This window comes from Mustela putorius, unplaced genomic scaffold (assembly GCF_011764305.1).
Source record: "Mustela putorius furo isolate JIRA1106 unplaced genomic scaffold, ASM1176430v1.1 tig00000487_pilon_pilon_pilon, whole genome shotgun sequence".
In the NCBI taxonomy this organism is placed as follows: domain Eukaryota; kingdom Metazoa; phylum Chordata; class Mammalia; order Carnivora; family Mustelidae; genus Mustela; species Mustela putorius.
In genome coordinates this window covers 9,549,665-9,570,073 of record NW_025421399.1, presented here as the reverse complement: position 1 = coordinate 9,570,073, position 20,409 = coordinate 9,549,665, and the positions used below count along the sequence as shown (strand labels likewise).

The following is a 20,409-nucleotide window of genomic DNA, read 5'->3' as shown; positions in this document are numbered from 1 at the left end:
CAAGACCCAAAACAGTAGATACTACCACGATTCCATAGTGAGCACAGTGGCAGGTCCTAAATGCACTGTGAGATCCTAAATCTCAAAGATTACACTTATAGTCAGTCCTGTTTTAGCACTGTTTTCATCTCAGGGATTCAAATCTTTTCTTCTTCTTCTTCTTCTTTTTTTTTAATCATCACGTGTGGATTCTTGGAAGAACAACCCAAAAAAAGGATCCCTGGAAGGGTGTGGGGGGGGGCGGTGCTTGGAGTCAGTAATCGGTATGGTAAGCCATAAATAACAATAAGAGCTAATGGGCACCACGGGTTCATCACAGGCAGTCACTTTGATCCACACTTTACAGGCATCCTAAATTAATTCTGACCCCATTTTACGGATACTGACCCCATTTTACGGATGTGGAAATCGACCCTCCAAAAAGTTACGTTACTTCCACAAGGTTGCAAAGCTGGCCCGTAACAGAGCACCTGACACGAACACACGTGCTCCCCGCCCGACTCACGCCAGAGCTTTCAACAGCACACAATGGCACTTAACGCAGTAGACCCTATCGCCAAGTCGTGAGAGAAAGCAGGCGGCGATTGCAAAGGGATTTTTATTAAAACTCAAAACTGCCAACTCCTCCCCGCGGCGCCGCCGCGTGCGCGCGCTCCCAAAGTAGGCTCTCATGAGTTTCTGACATCAGAACCACTTCCTCGAACCCCCCCGTGGAGGGAGCAATCCGTATCCAAGTCGACGGGGAAATGCAGAGAATAAGGTCTTGGCTTCCGAGCAGGTCTCAAACTGGCCCTGGGTAGGTGAGGTGGAGACCAGGAAGCCAAGTCTGCACCCCCGCGGGCTCCGAAATGCCGGGGATAGGACACACTGCTTTGTCCCCAATGACAAGCTCATAAACTGGTTTCCTGGGCTTCATCCGCTGAGTTCACGGTGACCTTGGGGTCGGGGACTTCGAGATGAGGGGCACGTACTCCCTAAACGTCCGGGCGCCTCCCCTCCTGGGGGCTCTCCGCGGATTAGGCAGCCATGCACCTGTGTGCACGTCGCCAAACGCCAGCAAGGGAGGATGCGCGCGCGCCCCGAGCAGGGATGCTGACTCAGCCCGGCTGCTCACATCCCTTTCGCGCAACGCGGATGCTGCTGTTGCTGCTGCTGCACCCGGGGGAAAGCAAGGGACGCGTAGCAGCCGGGCCACTAGCTGACTGGGGCTCACTGCGGCACTCCCTCCCCCGCGGCCCCACAAGGGGAACCAGGCGCGAGTTGACGAAATGGGGGAAGTGGGCGCTGGAGGAGGAACTCCGGGTTCGCGGCGCCGCGCGCGCAGCTCACACCCAAACTGGAAGGAACCTGTTCCGCCCGGGGCGGACGCGGAGCCGCCGCAGCCGCGAGCACCGCGCGGGTTTAGCCGCGGCGCCCCTCTCCCCGCCCGCCCCCAGCCAATCCCCAGATCCTCCAGGCGCGGGGGGGACTGGGCGGTGGGAGCGCCCGGGCGCTGCGGGAAAAGAAGCGGCCCCGGGGCCCCGCGCGCGCCCGGCCAGGGGTGCTAGCGGAGAGGGTGCAGGCGCCCCGAGCACGCCCGCGCTCCCCGCGGTTGGTGCAGCAAAACGCCCGGGTCCGGTCGGGCCGGCGCGCAAGGCCGCGCTCGGGTTGGGGGAGCGGGGCGGCGGGCCAGGGACCCCCGCGGCAGGGGCGGGGGTGGCCCCGCGGGACCCTGCGGTTGGCTTCAGACCGCGACGCCGTTACCTTCCGTGACCCCCAGCCCGGGCCCCGGGCGGGCGCGCGCCCGGCGCGGCCCCGGTCCACGTGGGCCGGCGCGCGCGCGCCAGGCCGGCCCCCTCCTTGGCGGCGCTCGGCGCTCGCAGCACATGGTCGGCGGCGGCGCGCCCCCGAGGCCGGCGGAGACCGGCTGCAGCCGGTATAGGATAAGGGATAGGCAGCGACGCGGGGCCGGGGCGCGGGCAGCAGCACGCAGGGCCCGGGCGCAGGCGGCCGGGGTGGGGGGCGGGGGGGAGGGTGTGGCCGGGGTGCCCAAGGCGCGGCCGTGGGTGGGGGGCCGGGGCCGGGGCGCTGCGGGCCGGGCGCCCGGTGCTCACCCGCCGGAGCCAATTTGCGGTAGGCTCGGGCCCACGCCTTAAGGGGTTAAACCTTTCTCATGTTACCGAGCGGCTTATAAGGAGGGGGAGGCCAAGCCTCCGCCTTATTGGGAGCCTTTTGGGGTTTATTCTCTTCCCTTCTAACTTGGTGAGTTGGTTTTATTATTTTACATGTTTAAAAGTTTGATTGTGGGGTGTGGGGTTGTTTTTTTTAAATCTGTGTTGGGAGCCTTAATTGATTGATTGATTAATTATTTTGGTGGGGGAGGCGGGAGGAGACCACTTCACATCTTAACATTTTGGAGAGGTTATTCTGAAAAATATTGACAGTTGGGAATGCCCGGGGCCACCGGGATGACGCGCTCTAGCCAGTGTGGGCAGCTGAGACTGAATGCCCGTGGCCCTGGCAGTTGGGGTCCGGAAAATAGCTAGAGGCAGGCTTGGTTTGGAGTGCCAACCCCCCAAGCCCCGGGCTAGGGGCTTCAGGCCATCGGGTGAGTGGGGAGGTCCGGCTCACCCCTGCGTGGATTTTCCGCATGAAGTTGCCTGCGCGTCATAAGAGCGAAATGTCAGAGGTACCTTCCCCAGGCTCCCGCGCGCGCGCGCGCAGGCGGGCCACTGAGGCAGCGCGAGGGCAAGTGGGAATCCCTGTGCCCCCCTTTCCGCCCCCAGCTGGCACACACACCCGGGGCAGCCAACGTGACCCCGCAGGAAGGCAGGGATTGCCCTGCAGACCGCGGGTCCCCACACCTTGACGGTCCGAGCTGTCAGCGCGTGATGGCTGGTCCCGCTCAACTTCCAAGGTTCCCGGTTGGGGCTTCCACCGCAGGGAAGCGCCCGGGTGGCTGAGCGGTTCCGTAGTGGCGGAGAGTGATTTTGCAGAGGAAATGGGTTGTTAACTTCAGGGTTTTTTTCCTTTTCTTCTCTTTTTTCCTCTTCTTTTGGAAATGAAACCCGCCCCCCTCCCCACTGTCCCCCCCGGCAGACAGGTGACAGAAGTTTGTTAGATGGCACAAGAAATGTCACCAAACGCGGGGGGCGTAAGTCTTAGAAAAAAAGCTCCCCGAAGCCAACTGGGGAAGAGCATTACAACTTGACAACCTGGAAGCTGGTTTTGCTTGTGCTGTTAGACGCTCTGCGCCAGCTCCTTCTTGCAGGAGAGGGTTTCTACACTGGAAATGAGATTTCTCAGCAATCTTACTGTTTTGTAAATCCTAATGAGTGTCTTGTCTGCAAAAAACTACCACGTGCTTAGGCTGAAATTTCTAAGCAATGCATCCTTCCATGTCCCAAGCACCATTACGCGGCATTTTTGGGGTCAACAATACATCCTGCCCCAGGGATAAAGAAATACCTCTTCTCATAATTAAGGGAAGGGTGGCCAAGATAGAGAGTTCCAGTTCGTGAATAAACAATGCAGCCAAGTGGAAAAGCTCCTTCTGTCTTAATGAGTACCACTAACTGTGAATTTTCCTTCTGTGGTTTCCAAAAATGGACCCTCCTCAGTGGAACTCCTGAGGAGGACACTTAAACTAGGGGTTCAGGTTTCAGCATCATGATCTTGTAAAATGGGGGTAGCGGGGGTAGCCGATGATTCAGAGCTGCTGAGGCAGATCTCCAGGTTAGGCTGGGGACTTTTTAAATAGAGAATTCCGATGAACTTCACCTAAATGCAGACTGGTTTTGACAACTGGGGCTGAAAACAACTTATCCAAAGCTGCTGTCTCCAGGCTACGCCTTTCCAGAAGAACAGAGATTGGCAGGGCGTTTGCGGAGAGCCTTGGCTTATCCCAGACGGTTCAATCCGAAGGCTGCATTTTGAACTTTGCTCTGAACTGACCCTGGAGTGACGCTCCAACGGTCTGTAATAATCCGATATTTTGCATTCTAGATGCCCCCAGATCAAATCTTTACTCAACAAACGGACTCATGGTGAAGTCCCCAGGTAGAGCAGATTTCCACGCCTTGGTGGAAGCCTCACTGATTTAAAGTTAAGACAACCAAAACTCCCGGGAATCCTCCAAACTGCCCAGTGTATTTGGTCGTTGGATGTCCTTTGGGGGAACAGGAGAGTCCAGGCAGGTTGGCTGCCAGGAAGCCCTGCTGTAGAATTTTACAGTTGGGAGAGCCCCTCAAGACTGCTGTGTCTAATCCCTCCTTTACAGATGTTGAAATTTAGGGATTAAGTGATTTCCCCAAGATTGTGCAGCCTGTTAATGGTAAACAGATATTCAGCAAATAATGCCCAAGAGCTTCAAGACAAACCCATGGGCTTTGTCACAAAGGGCTCAAGAGTTAAAAAGAATGGAAGTGCAACTCAGAACAAGTCGGGCTCAAAAGCTGTGTTGGAATGGTAGATTCTCGGGCCAGGGCAAGATCAGAGACGAAGAGCAAATATCCCCTGAAGGCAGAAAATCAAGGAGCAAAGGGATTCTGCCCCTCCCCATGCCTCACCAGTTAGGACCCCTCCCCCATAGTAAGCCAATTCCCCTTTCCGTAAGCTGAGTTCGCATCACCAAAAACCCGAACCAGACAGTGTTTCGTATTCTGGAACTCACAGAGGGTCCTAAGTAACTGAGTTCAAAATCCAAGCCTTTGTTTCTAGCTTTGAGGAGCTGGACACTTTCAGCCAGTTGGCCTCCTGAATGAATAAATGTACAAAAAAGGAGAGGAGTCCAGGGAAGGATGTAGTCTGCAAGCAGGGACTTCCCCACTTGGTTTTATAAGGCTAGAGCAAGGCCCTGCTTCAGCGACAAGCCCAGACTCCTGCTTTGTCGAGCGAAATTTTATTGAGCACATACTATGTCCGAATGCGCTGCCAGGCCGTGGGTCTGGAAAGAGCTGCTGACCACCCTTCTAGGTGCTCGGGACATGCAAAACACAGAGCTTCCCATCCAGAAACCCATCCCATTCAGAAACCAGGTTACTCTAGGATGATTCTAGACTGTGGTCTTATCTTCAAAGCTAAATATAACAGGAGATGCGACACTTTAGCATGATAGAGGCGTAGTGTTTGGAGGAAGAGTGGGTTTGGGGGTGCCCTCTTCCCTTTATGGTGTTCCCAGTAATGCTAATAAGAAAGCTCCTGTTGCCCAGAAACCTAACAATGCAAGTGAAAGTTCTGTTGGGACCTTGCTTCAGGGGGAGTAGCAGGGATGTAAAGCAACGTTTCCAGAAACAAAGGAATCAAACACCGAGAGGGGGTTCAGAAGGTCCACAGGTGATAGCAGTCAGGTCTGCCACCCAGTGACCACAGATCAGGTCTAAGCAAGGTCCAACTACTCTTCATCTACATTCACAAGAACCATCTAGAATTTGCACTTAACTGCTCACTCCCAGGTTCCCTGGGCCACCAGGTTTGGCCTGAGGAATCAGGAGATTCCCAGAACTCCGTGCTGAATATGAGAGTATGAACCTTCAAGAGCCTCCCGGCCAACCTCTGTGTACTAATGGAGGTCAAGGATATTTTTGTCTCTGAGAGGCATTCCTCACAATCCCTACCTAAGATACCCCCTTCTAGGTCTTTTAAGTGCTGTTCCTTAGACAGCTGGGGGACGGATCTGATTCTGGACTGTTTAGGTCAGGCGCCTTCCCATGGGGTTAGTTCCCCCCCTTTGCAAAACGAGTAAGACTTTACAATGAGATGAACAAATGAGTTCCCAATCCCCTTTCCACATTAACATTCCATCATTGTAACCCCACTGGGCTCCCTGTGGTTGGGGTCCCCTCCGATATTGCACATCCAAACCGCAAATCATAAAGGGCAAAGAGGGCGTGAGGTAGGCACCCATCATCACCAGAACCTTCTGACGACGGGTAGGAACCCCCTCATTACAAGACCTGCTGTCTTGTCCTACATGCAGTCCCAATGAAAAGATTCTGGTCTCTTGATCCCATAGTGGTTTTAGGCTACAGAGAAATTTCAGTCTGTCTCTTGGGGGCCTGGATCAGTTTCATCCTAACGTTTTTATTCAGGTTGGTCCTGAGCCCCAAGGTCGTCTGACACCCTTCCGGGTTAGAACAACTGTGCTAATAGGCCCTTGGACTTGGTTACCGCTTCTAACTGCTTTTTAGACACACGCTGAGCTCTGGAAGGACACAGCAGATGGTTTTACTATACATTTCAGGTTTAGGATTCCTGTCCTTACCATCCGCAGAGACTGAAGTCCATAGAGACAGAGACCATCCCTCTGTCTTTCACTGGGGTCTCCCCGGTGCCCAGCACGGGGCCTGGCCCCCTCCTAGGCACTTCGCTGAAAACCTAAATACTGGCTGTGTGCAGGGGCTAGAGGTGGGGAGGGAGAAGAAGGTACAAAGAGATGAAGGCCCCAGGATTTGTTTTCCTTGAGCTTATCATTTAATTGAGCAAATAAGATAAACATGCGAGTAAACAGTATCCCGTTACTAAGGGATACCGATCTCCGGAAGAGAAGCCCCTGCGTGAAGTGGGTCAGAGGAGGCATCGTGTTAGAAGCAAGATTGGAGGAGGGCCTGGCAGGTGTAAAGGAGGTACCCAGCCCCCCCGGGGGGGTGGGGGAGGGTTTGGTGGTTAACCACTAGATGGTTAGGGACCGCAGGGCAAGGAGGAATCCATCTGGACCAGGGCCGGAGTCAAGTCTTAGAAGTGGAAGTGAGAAGGCTACAAAGAGGGTGGGGTCCAGCGACGAAGGCATTGGAAGCCAGGCTCATCCGTGGGTTTTATTTGTCCTTCAGAAAGAGGAACACCACTGAAAAAGACGGAGCAGAAAAATGTCCTAACAGTGCCGCATTTCAAAGAGATTAATCGTACTGGGACACAAGGGGCCAGCCAGTTAGGCTGGTAAAGGAGTCTGGGGCTCTGCAGAGGAAAAACCCAAATGAATGGCCTGGTAGGGGGCACAGATTAGAAGGAGCTAAACTGTGGGCTCGCAATACCTCCCCCCTCCCCCCTCCCTAAGGATAAACACTCAATACTAGATAGACCATATTGCTGGAAAGTACTTCTTATTTTATTTTTGGCCTTCTAGATCTCAAGCCCAGCCCTATCTCACTCCTGTGCCGCAGCTGCCCTCCTCTTGGGAGGGAGTTTTGGAAGTCTGATGCTGGAGGGGCGTTGTGAAAACCTCCTGTTGGGGAGCTCCCCCCAGCCCCGCTTCCACCTTAAATCAGCTGCTTTCCATGCTGGGGAAGACCAGTGGCAAAACTGTTCTGTCAGTGCTCAGCCTACACCCTGAGACATTTAACTGGCTTCCCCCGCTTTGCAAGTGCTCTCAGGAAGGACACACTGACGCACATCAAAACGCAGAGGTCTGCCGCAGAGAGCACAAGCTTTTTTTAAGCATCTTATGCCCTATTTCATTCTATCAAATATTTAACAGTAAAGGACAGAAAGTGAATATACTGTCCTTTTAGAGACCCGGGCTACGGTGGGAATGGCGCCCTCGAGAGGATGAGCGCTACTAAGTTAGGTCAGGTTTGCTGCTTTTTAAGATGGACAGAGTAAACTCTTAAATATTAGATCCTAATCCCAGAACTGGGCAGGTCGACTGGAGAGAGGAGGGTGTACCCTCTTATTTTCTCAGTCACCCTCTGCATTATCAGTAAAACCTGCCTTAGTACTCGCACGTGGCAAGTTACAGCCAGGAAAAGGCCACCCACGCATCCAGAAAAACTCACCTATATACAACTGTGTGATCGTAGAGAAGTCTTAAATAAGTGTTCTAAGACCAGGGACTCACGTATTATTAAAGATACTAATTTGGGGTTGGGCTAAAAACCCATCACTGTTTTGTTTTTTTCTTTTACTTTTAAAAAATTACTTTTTCATTATGTTGAATTAGCCAACATATCATATCACTGTTTCAAAGTGCATGTCGCTGCAGGGGGCTCTGCAAAGGTGTGCTAGAACCCAGGGGGGAAGAGTCAAGTTCACCCATCCTCCCTCCAGGGTTAAATACGGTGTTTCTTTCCCCTTACTAGTGGGTTAGGAGCATAGGTCTGTTGGCTCTCCTGTTTGTTGCAGAAAAGCGTATTGAGGTCAGAGGGAACTTGGCAAGGTTAACTGGCTGTCCAGGCCCTACGAATCTATAGTGCTTTCTTTGGCCACTGTATCCTAGGGTATTTGTCAATTGCTGATACATCAAATGGTGATCAACTCTGAGGAACTTCCTCATGCTCAACAAACTCCCAGAAGACAGAGTTCTCAGGTGTAGTTACATCCCCAGGGGACCCCAGATGATAATCAGAATGTTGCTGACTGAGCGGGAAGTGGGATCAACGCTCTGAATGGCCAGTAGCATCAAGCAGAGACGCGTAGGGTATCTATAGGATGTCCCAAACACTTGCCCATAGAAGGTGCTAGACGGAATGTCAGTAGTGACTAACCTCCTAGTTTCCAGGCTTCAGTTCTGATCGACATGCCTTATGATCAGTTCAAGCTTCCTTTTCCTAACTTGTCTTCAAGTTCACGGTCAGCATCAGTGCTTGGGTCTGGTGGCCATTCTGTGTTCTTTGGGCTTCCTCTACCTATGCTGTTCTGATTCCTTTTGCTTGTTTTTCCCATTTATTGTCACAGCTGGAAAGTCTTGCTTCCAGATTCTTATCTTCCACAGATAATACTAATATAAAATAATTTGGAAGTAACACTTCCCAGCTGTGACCGTAAAATAAATATGTTATTGTTACCCAAAGACTTTATAGTAACTGCATGTTTTTTAAATATTCACCACCCTAAGAAATGTGGTAAGTAGTTCTTGTCTATTAATGTTGGCTAAAGGGTTAGCAGAGTGACCCTCATGCTATTGCTGGTCTGAGTTTCTGCTTTTTTTTTTTTTTTATTTTTTTTATTTCAGATTAAGAATGACCCAAAAGACATCACAGCTTTGTTCCACAGCCAATGTTTATACTCAAGTGCCTGATGGAGGATGGGGCTGGGTGGTAGCTGTGTCTTTTTTCTTCGTTGAAGTCTTTACGTACGGCATCGTCAAGTCATTTGGCGTCTTCTTCAATGACTTAATGGACAGTTTTGATGAATCTAACAGCAGGATCTCCTGGGTCATATCAATATGTGTATTTGTCTTAACATTTACAGGTTAGTACCTCTTCCTGTTTAAGCAACATGTAACCATGCGTCGGTTTTCATTGGCTTAACTACGTAATGGTACCCATCCTGTTTCTGAAGCATTTCCTTCGATGACCTGCGGGCCCTTTCTAGCCTCAAATAAGTCATAAGGTTTTCAGGAGCTTGGGGATGGCGAGAAACAAGAGATGCCGAAAGAAAGGGCCTGATTTGCCACCCTGATGACCTTCAGTGTATACACGCATACATTAAACACCTGCTGTATGCACACTCTTAGGACACGGTAGATGACTTTGAGGCCAGCAGTAAACCCCTATCCTGTAGAGTCATTTTCCAAAGAAGCAACAGCAAAAGTACGTGGTGTCCTAGGCCCTGGTCTCGTAAAAACATGTCTGGCAAACAGGCTAGGCACGTGAAATGTGGGTACGTGAGGAAGAACGAGGGGTATGAAAGAGCGTCTGATGTAAAGTGACAAACCTCATCCAGAGGGATGAATTCCAGACACTTGCTTCCCTAACACTGGCTAGCCACCATTCAGGACTCCCACGTCCAACAGCACTGGAGAAAATGGGGTTTGAGAACTTGTAACACGCTCCTTCTCCCTGAGTCCCCTACAGGCCTGATTCTCATGATGGTCCCTCCGTCTGCCAGGGGCCACACTGAGGGCTTCCAAGAAAACACGGCCACTGGACTCCCCTCGGATAGCCAGTGGGGCTGACCTTATACTTCCTTGACTTTAATATCCTGCCAATGGAGCTCTTACCTCTTAAGTTTTCTTTCTTTAATTCTAATTAATTTTCAGCCATACAATGTCTTAAAGAGGCGGCTCCCCTGTCCTTCCCTACCGAGTAACAAACTTATCTTACAACACCTAATATTCTGTCTTGCAAGCTTTACAGAAGGGTTCCTCGTTCTGGTTTCACTGAGTATTAAGATACTTAATGTTTTAGTTGCAGAAAGTTGACTTTCTTGGAGTGATAAGTGAATTAGAATTTAAAATTTTACCTTTGGTCATCCATATAAAAAGAAAATGTCCAAAGCTTTGCTTTGAGCTCTTTTATAACCAAAAACAACAATACGGTCAACAAGAAATTTCCAGTTAATACTATTATCCCAGAAAATAGATCTCCTAAATGCTATAATTATAGTAGTTTATGCTTTGAGCCAACAAGCCACCTAAAACTGACAAGAGTGGTTTCATTATGAGCTGTGTTCAATATCGGTTTATATTCTACTAACATGAGATTTACATGCACCAACCCCAACAAGATTCAGTCCTTTTTTTCCCTCCTCTATCCGGCATGTGCCGTGTTGCTCTTTTACCCAATTCTCAAGGGTTCCCTCATCTCTGCATATTCCAGTCAGCATCAGGGTCAGCCCGAGTAACGTATCACTGGGAAACGATTTGTCAGACTTAGATGTTCTGCAGGGATCAGAGAAGCTCAATGAATGACAATTGATCGGCCACTCTGAATTATTTATCCCACGGCTGTCCTCCTTTTGGGGTGTTCAACGGAGAATTCAGGGACTTTCATACCATTTTCAGAAAAGTCCGATGAAACTGAGCTAGAAACTGACCCCAATTGGAGCTTTTTTCAAAAGGAATCCAAAGCAGTGACTACAGCAAAAGGAAACAATTCAAGCCATCAAGGGAAAGCCCATGTTTATGGCAGAATAACAGACATTAAATGCATATCTAACTTTATAGGTGCTCATGGGGAGTTCATGTCACTTTTATCAAAAAATATCGCTATAAGTTTTGTACTGTTAGTCTGGCTTTCCCTTTAAGAAACCCAAAGAATTTTGGGGTCAACTGTCCAATTGAGCAATTATAAGCATTGTGTAAAATGCATTATATATTGACAACACATCATCTCTCCATGTTCAAGACTTAAGAGAAAGAATCTTTTTTTTTTTTTTTTTTTTAATTTATTTGAGAGAGAGAGAGAGAACACACACAGGAGCGCATGGGGCGGGGGGGGGGGCAGAGGGAGGCAGAGAGAGGGAGAAGCAGACTCCCCGCTGAGTAGGGAGCCCCACAGGGGGCTCCATCCCAGGACCCTGGGATCATGACCTGAGCTGAAGGCAGACACACAACCGATGGAGCCACCAGGCTCCTTTGCCCTAAGCAAAGGAATGTTAAGAAAGCTAATGCTTCTGCCTTTGGAGTTAAAGTGTCACATTACGGAGGCCTCTGGGTGGCTCCGTCGGTTGAGGTTTGATTCTTGCTTTCAGCTCAGGTCCTGATCTCGGGGTGGTGGGATCGAGCCCCAGGTCTGCTCCGTACTCAGGGCAGCATCTGCTTGAGAATTCGCTCTCCTCCCTCCGTCCCTCCCCCTGTTCTCTCGCTCGCTCTCTTTCTAATAAAATAAAATAAAATATCACATTATGGTCCTTATCTGCAGCTCCCCTCTCTGCTGTCCTGAGCACCCGTTTCGGACACCGTCTGGTGGTGGTGGCCGGGGGCCTGCTTGTCAGCACAGGAATGGTGACGGCCTCCTTCTCCCGGGAGCTCTACCACATGTATATCTCGATCGGCGTCGTCTCCGGTAAGGGCTGCTCCTGGGCTCGCAAGTTCAAATACCCAATCAGAAGAACAAGGAAGGGGGAGGAGGGGGTCCAGCCCCAAGAGTCCTTCTGTCTCCCTTTCTCTCTTTTTTTTTTCTTCGAAGTTAATAGTGTCCCCGATCAGTGGTTCTGAACCAAGATGGATGGACTCCAGGGGATACGGGAAACTCCTCTTAGTGCCGCGGAGTTTTTGAAGGGTTTTTTAAAAATTTAAAAAACTTTAAGAAACCCAAAGAATTTTTGGGTCAACTGTCCAATTGAGGAATTATAAGCCTCGTGTAAAATTTACCCCTGAGGGGTGCCTGGGTGGCTCAGTGGGTTAAGCCTCTGCCTTCGGCTCAGGTCATGATCTCAGGGTCCTGGGATCGAGCCCCACATCGGGCTCTCTGCTCAGCGGGGAGCCTGATTTCCCCTCTCTCTTTGCCTCTCTGCCTACTTGTGATCTCTCTCTGTGTCAAATAAGTAAATATAATCTTTAAAAAAAATTTACCCATGAGAAAGAGAACTTCTCTCTTGCATGAGTTTGCAGCCAAAAGGCATCATTTCCACAAAGAAAAATGTGAATTTCTTTATCGGGTATTTCCACAATGGGCATGCGAGGCTTCTGGGGCATAGCGGAGAGCGCAGCAAGAAACCTTTTTTTCCCTTTGAAAGGAGTCCGCGTGTTACTTATGATGATATACGTATATTGTGAAGATTTTCACTTTTCCTATATTTCTGCACTTAACAAACCTCATTTATTTCCAAATATGAGTCTTCTTTTAAAATTGTATTCGATAACAGTCTGTCCGTTATGAATTACAGAAATTGTTTTAATGCCAAAAAATGGGGGGGGGGGGACAGAAAACAGTTTATTCTCCTAGCATCCCCAAACAATGGTTATCGCTTCTCTAGACCTCTAATGAAACCTATTTTATTTTGCTTAATTTTTTGCTACAGCACCTTTTTCCAGAATGAAATTCTTGGCTCCCAGAACTTAGGATTTAAAAGAATAAATGCCTCCTGCCCCACCAAATAGCTTATAATGGCAGCTTCTATTTCCCCTTTTGCCCAGGAATTATTTCAGAAATGGACTGTTTGGATTGCCAAGAGATTAGATTGCCTGGTTGTTAACTTCTTTGGTATCATTGTCAAATCGTCATGCATTGTGACCAAAGTCCTTGTTGGCACATAATCTTTTGGGAAACCAAAAATGTCTTTTTGACATGGCACAGAATATTTAAAAAATAAATAAATAAAACGAAGAGATCCCTAAAGTGCATACATACATGCGTACGTTGAATTAAATATTAAAACAAAAAGAAACCCAAAAATCCCGACTCTTGGAATGCATCCTTCTGGGATCAGTCGGTGCGGGGCTCTGACTGCTCCCCCTGGCTTTCTTCCAGGTTTGGGATACTGCTTTAGCTTCCTACCAACTGTCACCATCTTATCTCAGTACTTTGACAAGAAGCGCTCCATGGTCACTGCAGTTGCTTCCACGGGAGAATGCTTCGCGATGTTTGCTTTCGCCCCAGGTAGGTGGACCGCAGTCGTCCATGGGGGCCTCTGGGCTGGGGGCAGCCGCTGGGGAGCTCCCGCCAACGGGCGGCGGAGGGGGGACTTGAACTCTGTGCACAGGGAGAGGTTATTTGCCTTCTGTCCTCCAGCGCGTTTATAGGATCTGTCCTCCCTAATCCCGTTTTAGGATTTCAGACGCCATTAATACTAATCCGAGTTGACATAAATAGGAAGACGCAAGACACATACTCAGTGGGAAGGTTTGAAACCTCCGTTGCAAAATAAATGCTGTGAGGATCTGAGGTCATTCATACTGTGATTTCTCTCCTTCCTTTAAAGAACCACATTCAGCGTGGATTTAATATATGCTAATAGTTTTGTTATCTGTGAGTGGGTAATCTCACAGCAAAAAAAAGAAAAATTTATTCATTTATTTTTGAGAGAGAGAGAGACAGCACACGCAGGCATGCCCGCGCATGAGGAGGAAGGGGCAGAGGGAGAGGGAGAATTTCGAGCAGGATCCAGGGCCAGCCAGACACGGGGCTCGATCTCACGACCCTGAGCTCATGATGGGGGCCAAAATCAAAAGTCGGACGCTTAACTGACTGAGCCACCCAGGCACCTTCCCAGCAAAATTTTTATCACTAGTTTTTCTTTTTCTTTTTTTTTTTTTTTTGCTACTTCAACACATCAGGAGGTGAATTACTCTCTAAAGAGTAGTAGACAGTTAACCTTGGAGACCCAGATTCATTTCTCACTCTGCCATTTCTTCAGAATGTGTCAGTAAACAGATGTTTTGTTCAAAGGAGATAATGTTGAAGTATTTAGGGGTGACAAGTCCTAATGTCTGAAGCTTTTCACGTAGTTCAGAAAACTGAATGTGTGTATGCATATAAATGTATCGGAAGACGGGCAGAGAGAGAGGACATGTTAATTATCGAACTCAGGCGAAGGGCAGGCAGGCACTCTCCACTTTACTGTCCACATAAAATTTTTCACAATAACACGTCAAGGGGAGCATCAGTGCTCGTGAATGCCCTCTGAGGGTAGAAACCGTATCTTGTCTCTTGGTCGCCTTTGTTCCTTAGCACGGGCCATCTCCCTGGGTCCCGGTAGGCCCTCAAGACATGCGAAATAGAGAAAGGAAAATTACACCCAATTTTTGCCAGATGAGCATACAGCTTCTCCACACCCCCAAGCCTAGGGGCACCTGGCTGGCTCAGTGGGTACAGCCTGGGACTCTTGATCTCTGGGTTGTGAGTTCAAGCCCCACGTTGGGCATGGAGCCTACTTAAAATAAGTAAATAAATAAATACGAAATAATAATAATAATAACAATACCCAAGCCTAAAGTATTTTGCAATTGGAAGTTTCCCACATGAGGGAGGAGTGGGAGGTATAAAAACATGCTATAAAATAAATGCTCCCCCACAAGGAATGTGGGGCCGCCTTGCTAAGCCTATCTCCTGGATAACCAGCTTAGTATATCTTCGTAGACATGCTCTCAAAGAATTAGACTATAATAAAATTCTACTGAATATCTTTTAACCTTTCAGGGTTGATTATGAGATATTTTCAGGGTCTTGTGAGGCCTGTGTTGTTTGATTATCACTGTGGGGCTCTAGGCTTCCTGTGGCCATCGCCCCTACCACCCCCCACCCCCCCGCCAACCGTGTCCAGCAGCCGAGGACCCAGCTTCCTGGTAGGAAGGAGCGGGACTCAGGTATAAGGGACAGTCTGTAAGCAGAAACCCTAGAACCCTGGCATCGTTAAATTCTGGGATAACCAGGAGCTCTTGGGAGTGTGCGTTTATCCTTTTACTTAACCCGACACGACCAAGGATCGCAGGAGTGCAGGGACAGTGATCAAGCTCAGAGGTGGGAAATTCTATTTTTAAAAGGCTAGACAGCAAATACTGTGGGCTTTCGCGGGACCATGAGGAGCTGTCAGAAGCCCTGATTTGTGGTCCCAGCTCAGAAGCTGCTACTCGGTGCATCAGCCCAAGGAGCATGGCTGCACCCGGGGGTGGCTTTATGATCAGAGACGGGCAGCGGCCCGGGTTGGGCCTGCGGGCTGCTGCTCACCCAACCTGCAAGTAGGTCACCAACTGATTTCACATCTTCCGCTGCCACCGGCAAAACGCACCCTCCAAAGCTCTCCTGGGGGCCTCGGCCTCTGAGCATTGCTCTATAGTTGACCATCCCTGCGCCTGTTTTCTCCTTCCCTCATTCCTGAGAGCATCGGCTGTGAGGATAAAGCGTACAGGGCAGGTGGGCTGCGTTCGCACGGCCCAGTACATTCCTACGGCGGTCCTAAGTCTGAATCCCCATGCCGGCTCACTGTTTTCTCCCGGGGCCTTGAGTCGGGTTCTGACCTTCAGTTCTGCTTCCTCTCCGCCCCCCTCACCCAAGCGATCACGGCGCTGAAGGACAGTATCGGCTGGAGGTACAGCCTCCTCTTCGTGGGCCTGCTGCAGCTCAACATCGTCGTCTGCGGGGCGCTGCTGAGACCAATTGTCATACGAGGACCCGGGTCCCCGAAAGCAGCCGCCCACGAGGGTCGGAAAGAAGTGCAGTATATGCTCGAGAATGAGAAAACACGCACCTCAATAGACTCCATTGACTCAGGAGTAGAACTAACTACCTCACCGAAAAATGTGCCTAGTGACGCCAACACAGAACTGGGACCGAAGGGCGACACACAGCAGGTCCTCGTGGGGACGGGCTCCAAGCCAAGCCACCAGACAGCCCCTTTGTTAGACTTCTCAATCTTGAAAGACAGAAGTTTTATCTGTTACGCGTTGTTCGGTCTGTTTGCCACGCTGGGGTTCTTCGCGCCTTCCCTGTACATCATCCCCTTGGGCATCAGCCTGGGCATTGAGCAGGAGCGGGCTGCTTTTCTGTTATCCACGATGGCCATCGCCGAAGTTTTCGGAAGGATCGGAGCCGGCTGTGTGCTCAGCCGGGAGCCCATCCGCAAGATCTACATCGAGCTCATCTGCGTCGTCTTGCTGATGGTGTCTCTGTTTGCCTTCACTTTCGCCGCCGAGTTCTGGGGTCTCATGTCATGTAGCATCTTTTTTGGGTTCATGGTTGGAACAGTTGGGGGAACCCACATTCCACTGCTCGCCGAAGACGACGTCGTGGGAATCGAGAGGATGTCTTCTGCTGCTGGAGTGTATGTCTTCATTCAGAGCATAGCAGGCCTGGCCGGACCACCCCTTGCAGGTAATTTAAATACGTAAAAGACATAACCCTTGGCTACTCTTGCCTTATGAATTGTGCTTGCTTCTTGTTACAGTCTTAAAAAAAGAAAAAAAGAAAAGGCTGCTTTTTATAGTCCCATCGAATTTTAGAGCTGGAGGGATTAGAGTTATAGATGAGGAAATGGAAGGTCACAGCGTGTCAGCCAAGAGTTATATGGTAAATGAGTGACAAGGTCGGGATTAGAACCCACATCTGCAGTCCAGGCTGCCCCGGGTTGTTTTTTTGCTACCGTCTTGCCTTAGCTGTGCCAGAGGTCACCCGTCCGCGTATCCCCCACCGCCCCTGACTTTGGAACAGCAGCACCGAGGGGCTTCAGTAAGTCATCTGCCCTTCTAAGGAAGGGTGTGAGGCCAGTGGGCACAGAACGTATTCTGCAGATCCTTAATTCATTTCTACACAATATTTCTTGTAGGAAGGACTTGAGTGTGCTTCATACCTTAGCCCTGACATAGGTCCTCAAATGTTGTTACAGGAGAAATCTTCCCACCTTTTAAAAGATCCCTGAAGTGAACCCAAGGGAAAATAATAAGGCTCTTTCTTCTCTTTGAAATATTTCCTTTTCAAAGAAGCATGCAGGGGCCGCTGGGTGGCTTCGTCGGCGAGGCGTCTGCCTGCGGCTCAGGTCACAATCTCTGGGTCCTGGGATCGAGCCCCGTGTCGGGTTCCCTGGTTGGCGAGGAGGAATCTGCTTCTCTCTCTCTCTCCCCAGCCCCCCACGCCCCTCCCCACCACTCATGCTTACTGTCTCACAAATAAATAAATAAAATCTTAAAAAAAAAAAAAAAGGCATCTAACTGTCCCAAGTTTTGTTCTGTACGAGGACAGATTAGCCCGTGAGGAACAGGCTAGCAACCCCGTGGCCTCCGCTCTATTGGTCCCGACTGATTCTTCTCCCCAGGCCAGAAAAGCTGCCCACCATCACCGCTCCTGTTTCTTTCGGAAACCCAGATAAAACAGAGGGAGGCAAAGGCACGGAGAAGCTTCTGCACTTGAGGGGAGCCTGGGTGAGCGAGGGACTGTGCCCGCGTTGCTAACAGCTGTGACTGTTCCCCCTCAGGGCTGCTGGTGGACCAGAGCAAGATCTACAGCCGCGCCTTCTACTCGTGCGCCGCCGGCATGGCCGTGGCTGCCGTGTGCCTCGCGCTCGTGAGACCGTGTAAAACGGGACTGTGCCAGGGTCACCCTGCGGGTGAAGGACAGGCAGAGAGTCCTCGTGGGAAAGCTTTACAAGACATACCTGAAGACTTTCTGGAAATGGACCTTGGGAAAAATGAGCATAAAGGTCACGTGAAAACGGAGCCAGTGTGACAGGCTCCCCGGGCAGGGCCGCCACCCCGCTGGCCCGGAGGCAGGTGGACGGGGTGGCGGGGGGGGGGGGGGGGGGGGGCACAGGGAGGTACAGGGGCTATCGGCTCTCCCCACTTTTAAAGCTACATTTTAAAGGGAACGTACACGAGAATACCACCAACATCCTTTTTTTTTTTTTTTTCGCTTTTAAGTTTTCCCGTTCGATTGTTTCTTAAGCCAAAACAAAAACCACCGAGCACTCTTCTGTACATATGTCTGGTTGTATGCAGGAGCAGCCGAGAGATACAAAGAAGGACCCTATGGCTCACATTCTGGTTTTAAAATAGTGACACGAAATGGTAAAGTGGTTTTAAGAGCTCTTGAGTGTGATACACAGCTCGCTTACAAAAGGACAATTAGCCCAGATCACTGAGATGAAATTGGCCACTCAAAACAGACAAACAAACAAAACTTAAATCATTTAAAAATTTTTCTCATTTTTGGAAATATGAGCAAATTACTTTAACACCCCCTTGGAAAACACTGAGGTCTCCGTTCGCCAACTGTGGCCTCTCCGTTTTTCAAATATTCCATGGGAATGAAGTATAGTTTAAGACCAAACATGTGGTGAATAAACAGAAATTTAAAAAAAAAAAAAGATCCATAACTTGAACTTACTTCATCAATGTGAAGATTACCACTTCTTTTTATGGCCAGTCATTACCAGAAGTATTTCAACACCGAAGATAGAGAATGACATTCAAAAATGTGTTTCCTGTTGCTTTCAATTACTTAGAAATATGTGACTGTAGTGTCTTTAATTTAAACCACTATTTATTATTAAGTTATTCTAGGATGATTAATCAAAAGAAATAAAATCTGAGACCTAAGCATCATTTTTACCTCCTTTTTGCAATCCTTTCAATGCCTCAAAGAATACTTCTTATCTTGTAAAGTCACTCTCGTAAGAGGGTCAGGTTGTAATGATTCTTCGGTTTGGTCAGAGGCCACCTGTGCTGTTTGAAGGGGAAGAAAATAATCGCCTTAGCTTTTTAAAATAATCTGTTTTATCACCTAAGAATACTTGAGGATCTCCTTTGATCGGAATTATATTTCAGTGAATTGTTGAAGAATTTGATTTCTTTTCTTTTTGTAACCGCTAACTGTTGAAGCATTTCTGTATTTCACATGGGGTAGCCGAGACGTGTGTTTTTACCATCATGAGTTAACAAGTTGCAATTTACATCTTATATAAACCTTGATTGCTCTAGTTGCCTGTTATTAGGTAACTGCTCACTGTTGGTTGGGTTTTTTTGTTGTTTTTGGAATTACACTACATGTTTAAGTATTTCTCATTTTCTCATTTTTCTGTAAAGAGGGCAAGTGTGGCTACTTACTTACACGTACTGAATCTCACTCTCCAGGTGACGGTCGCTCACTGCTCCATCTTTTACTCATCTTTACTGTTAATTTATGACAACTCAGGGGGAAAAAATGTAACAAGCCTAGTTTGGTTACAGGTACACACAAGCTTGAATATTTCTCTGCACTGAAATGAAAGTGGCATAGCTCATCACCACCTGCTACATTTTGTATAGTATTTTATCAGCCATAAAAATAGGACAATCTGGAAAACTCTCGGGGGCAGGGGAGAAAATGACAAAGTGTCTGTGGCAGACACACCTAAATCAAGGTGGATGTAGCAAATCTCTGTCACTGCTTGAGAAGGACTTTGAGCTTGTGGCAGTCTTGCAAACTTACATGACTTCAGCACTTTACAACATTTTTTACTATGAATGTTCAATACAATTTAATATTTATAACTGATTTCTGAGCAACTGGCTCTACGTCCGTTCTGTTAACTGCATGAAAAAAATATGCCAATTTAAGTATGTCAATAATCAAGTTTTAAATGTTTGGAAGAAAATTAAAACAGGATTGCTGATTTATTCTGTATTTGTGACATTCTGGTACTTCTAGATTTGCAATAAATGTATGGCTTTTTTTTTTATTAAAAGACTGATTAGTTTTTTTGTATAGGTTCTGGCATTCATTGTTTGATCCAACTGAAATTATAAAAGCTCAAGGAAGATTCACTTCAAACAATTTTTTTTCACGTTTCTGCAAGATCTTTTACCTCTACAGGAGACACACAAACATTTCCAAGAGGTATTTGTTGAACTTGATTCTTTCTTTTTTTTTTTTAAAGATTTTATTTATTTGACAGACAAAGATCTCAAGTAGGCAGAGAGGCAGGCAGAGAGAGGGGGGAAGCAGGCCCCCTGCTGAGCAGAGAGCCCCATGTGGGGCTCCATCCCAGGACCCTGAGATCATGACCTGAGCCGAAGGCAGAGGCTTTTAACCCACTGAGCCACCCGGGTGCCCCGAACTTAATTATTTCTTAATGAAAAATATATGAATGAAGTGAGATCGTGGTCACTGTAGAGTAATAGCTAAGCCTATCAAAAGTAATAAATAGTGGAGATTATCTATATCCAGTTACAGACTAGTCCTAAGAGCTACTCCACCTCTAAGTGAACAGCATACTCTCCATGTCAGGGGTCAGCAGACTTGTTGAGGAAAGGTCCAGATTGTAAATACTTGAGGCCTTGTGGGCCATGTGGGTTCTGTCACAATG

General features: G+C 48.7%; 2 protein-coding genes across 10 annotated transcripts in view; one reads left to right on the top strand and one right to left on the bottom strand.

Moving 5' to 3' along the window:
- ARSG (arylsulfatase G) overlaps positions 1-20,409 on the bottom strand; it is a 103,453-nt gene that overhangs the window by 77,316 nt on the left and 5,728 nt on the right. For 7 of the 8 annotated variants that reach the window (XR_006607016.1, XR_006607017.1, XM_013054503.2 and 4 more), the window contains one exon: positions 18,675-18,787. The exons of the other annotated variant lie outside the window; for it this stretch is intronic. The gene's annotated coding sequence lies outside the window, so the exon portion shown is untranslated. The remainder of the gene's footprint in view (positions 1-18,674; positions 18,788-20,409) is intronic. 8 annotated transcript variants of the gene reach the window in all.
- SLC16A6 (solute carrier family 16 member 6) lies at positions 1,827-18,429 on the top strand. Of its 2 annotated transcripts, none has more exons than XM_045080942.1 (6): positions 1,827-1,915; positions 8,924-9,162; positions 11,556-11,699; positions 13,107-13,235; positions 15,630-16,445; positions 17,542-18,429. In XM_045080942.1, the coding sequence occupies exons 1-6, from the start codon at positions 1,866-1,868 to the stop codon at positions 17,790-17,792; spliced, it is 1,629 nt and encodes a 542-aa protein (XP_044936877.1). In that variant the 5' UTR covers positions 1,827-1,865; the 3' UTR covers positions 17,793-18,429. The 2 variants fall into 2 exon arrangements, with proteins under 2 accessions (XP_044936877.1, XP_004749150.1); XM_004749093.3 differs by lacking the exon at positions 1,827-1,915 and adding an exon at positions 2,017-2,241.

Excerpts from the sequence above, each read along its gene's own strand:
- SLC16A6 (XM_045080942.1), top strand. The coding sequence starts at position 1,866 with ATGGTCGGCGGCGGCGCGCCCCCGAGGCCGGCGGAGACCGGCTGCAGC. Across the intron at positions 9,163-11,555 it reads ATTTGTCTTAACATTTACAG|CTCCCCTCTCTGCTGTCCTG; the intron begins GTTAGTACCTCT and ends CCTTATCTGCAG. Across the intron at positions 13,236-15,629 it reads GATGTTTGCTTTCGCCCCAG|CGATCACGGCGCTGAAGGAC; the intron begins GTAGGTGGACCG and ends CCCTCACCCAAG.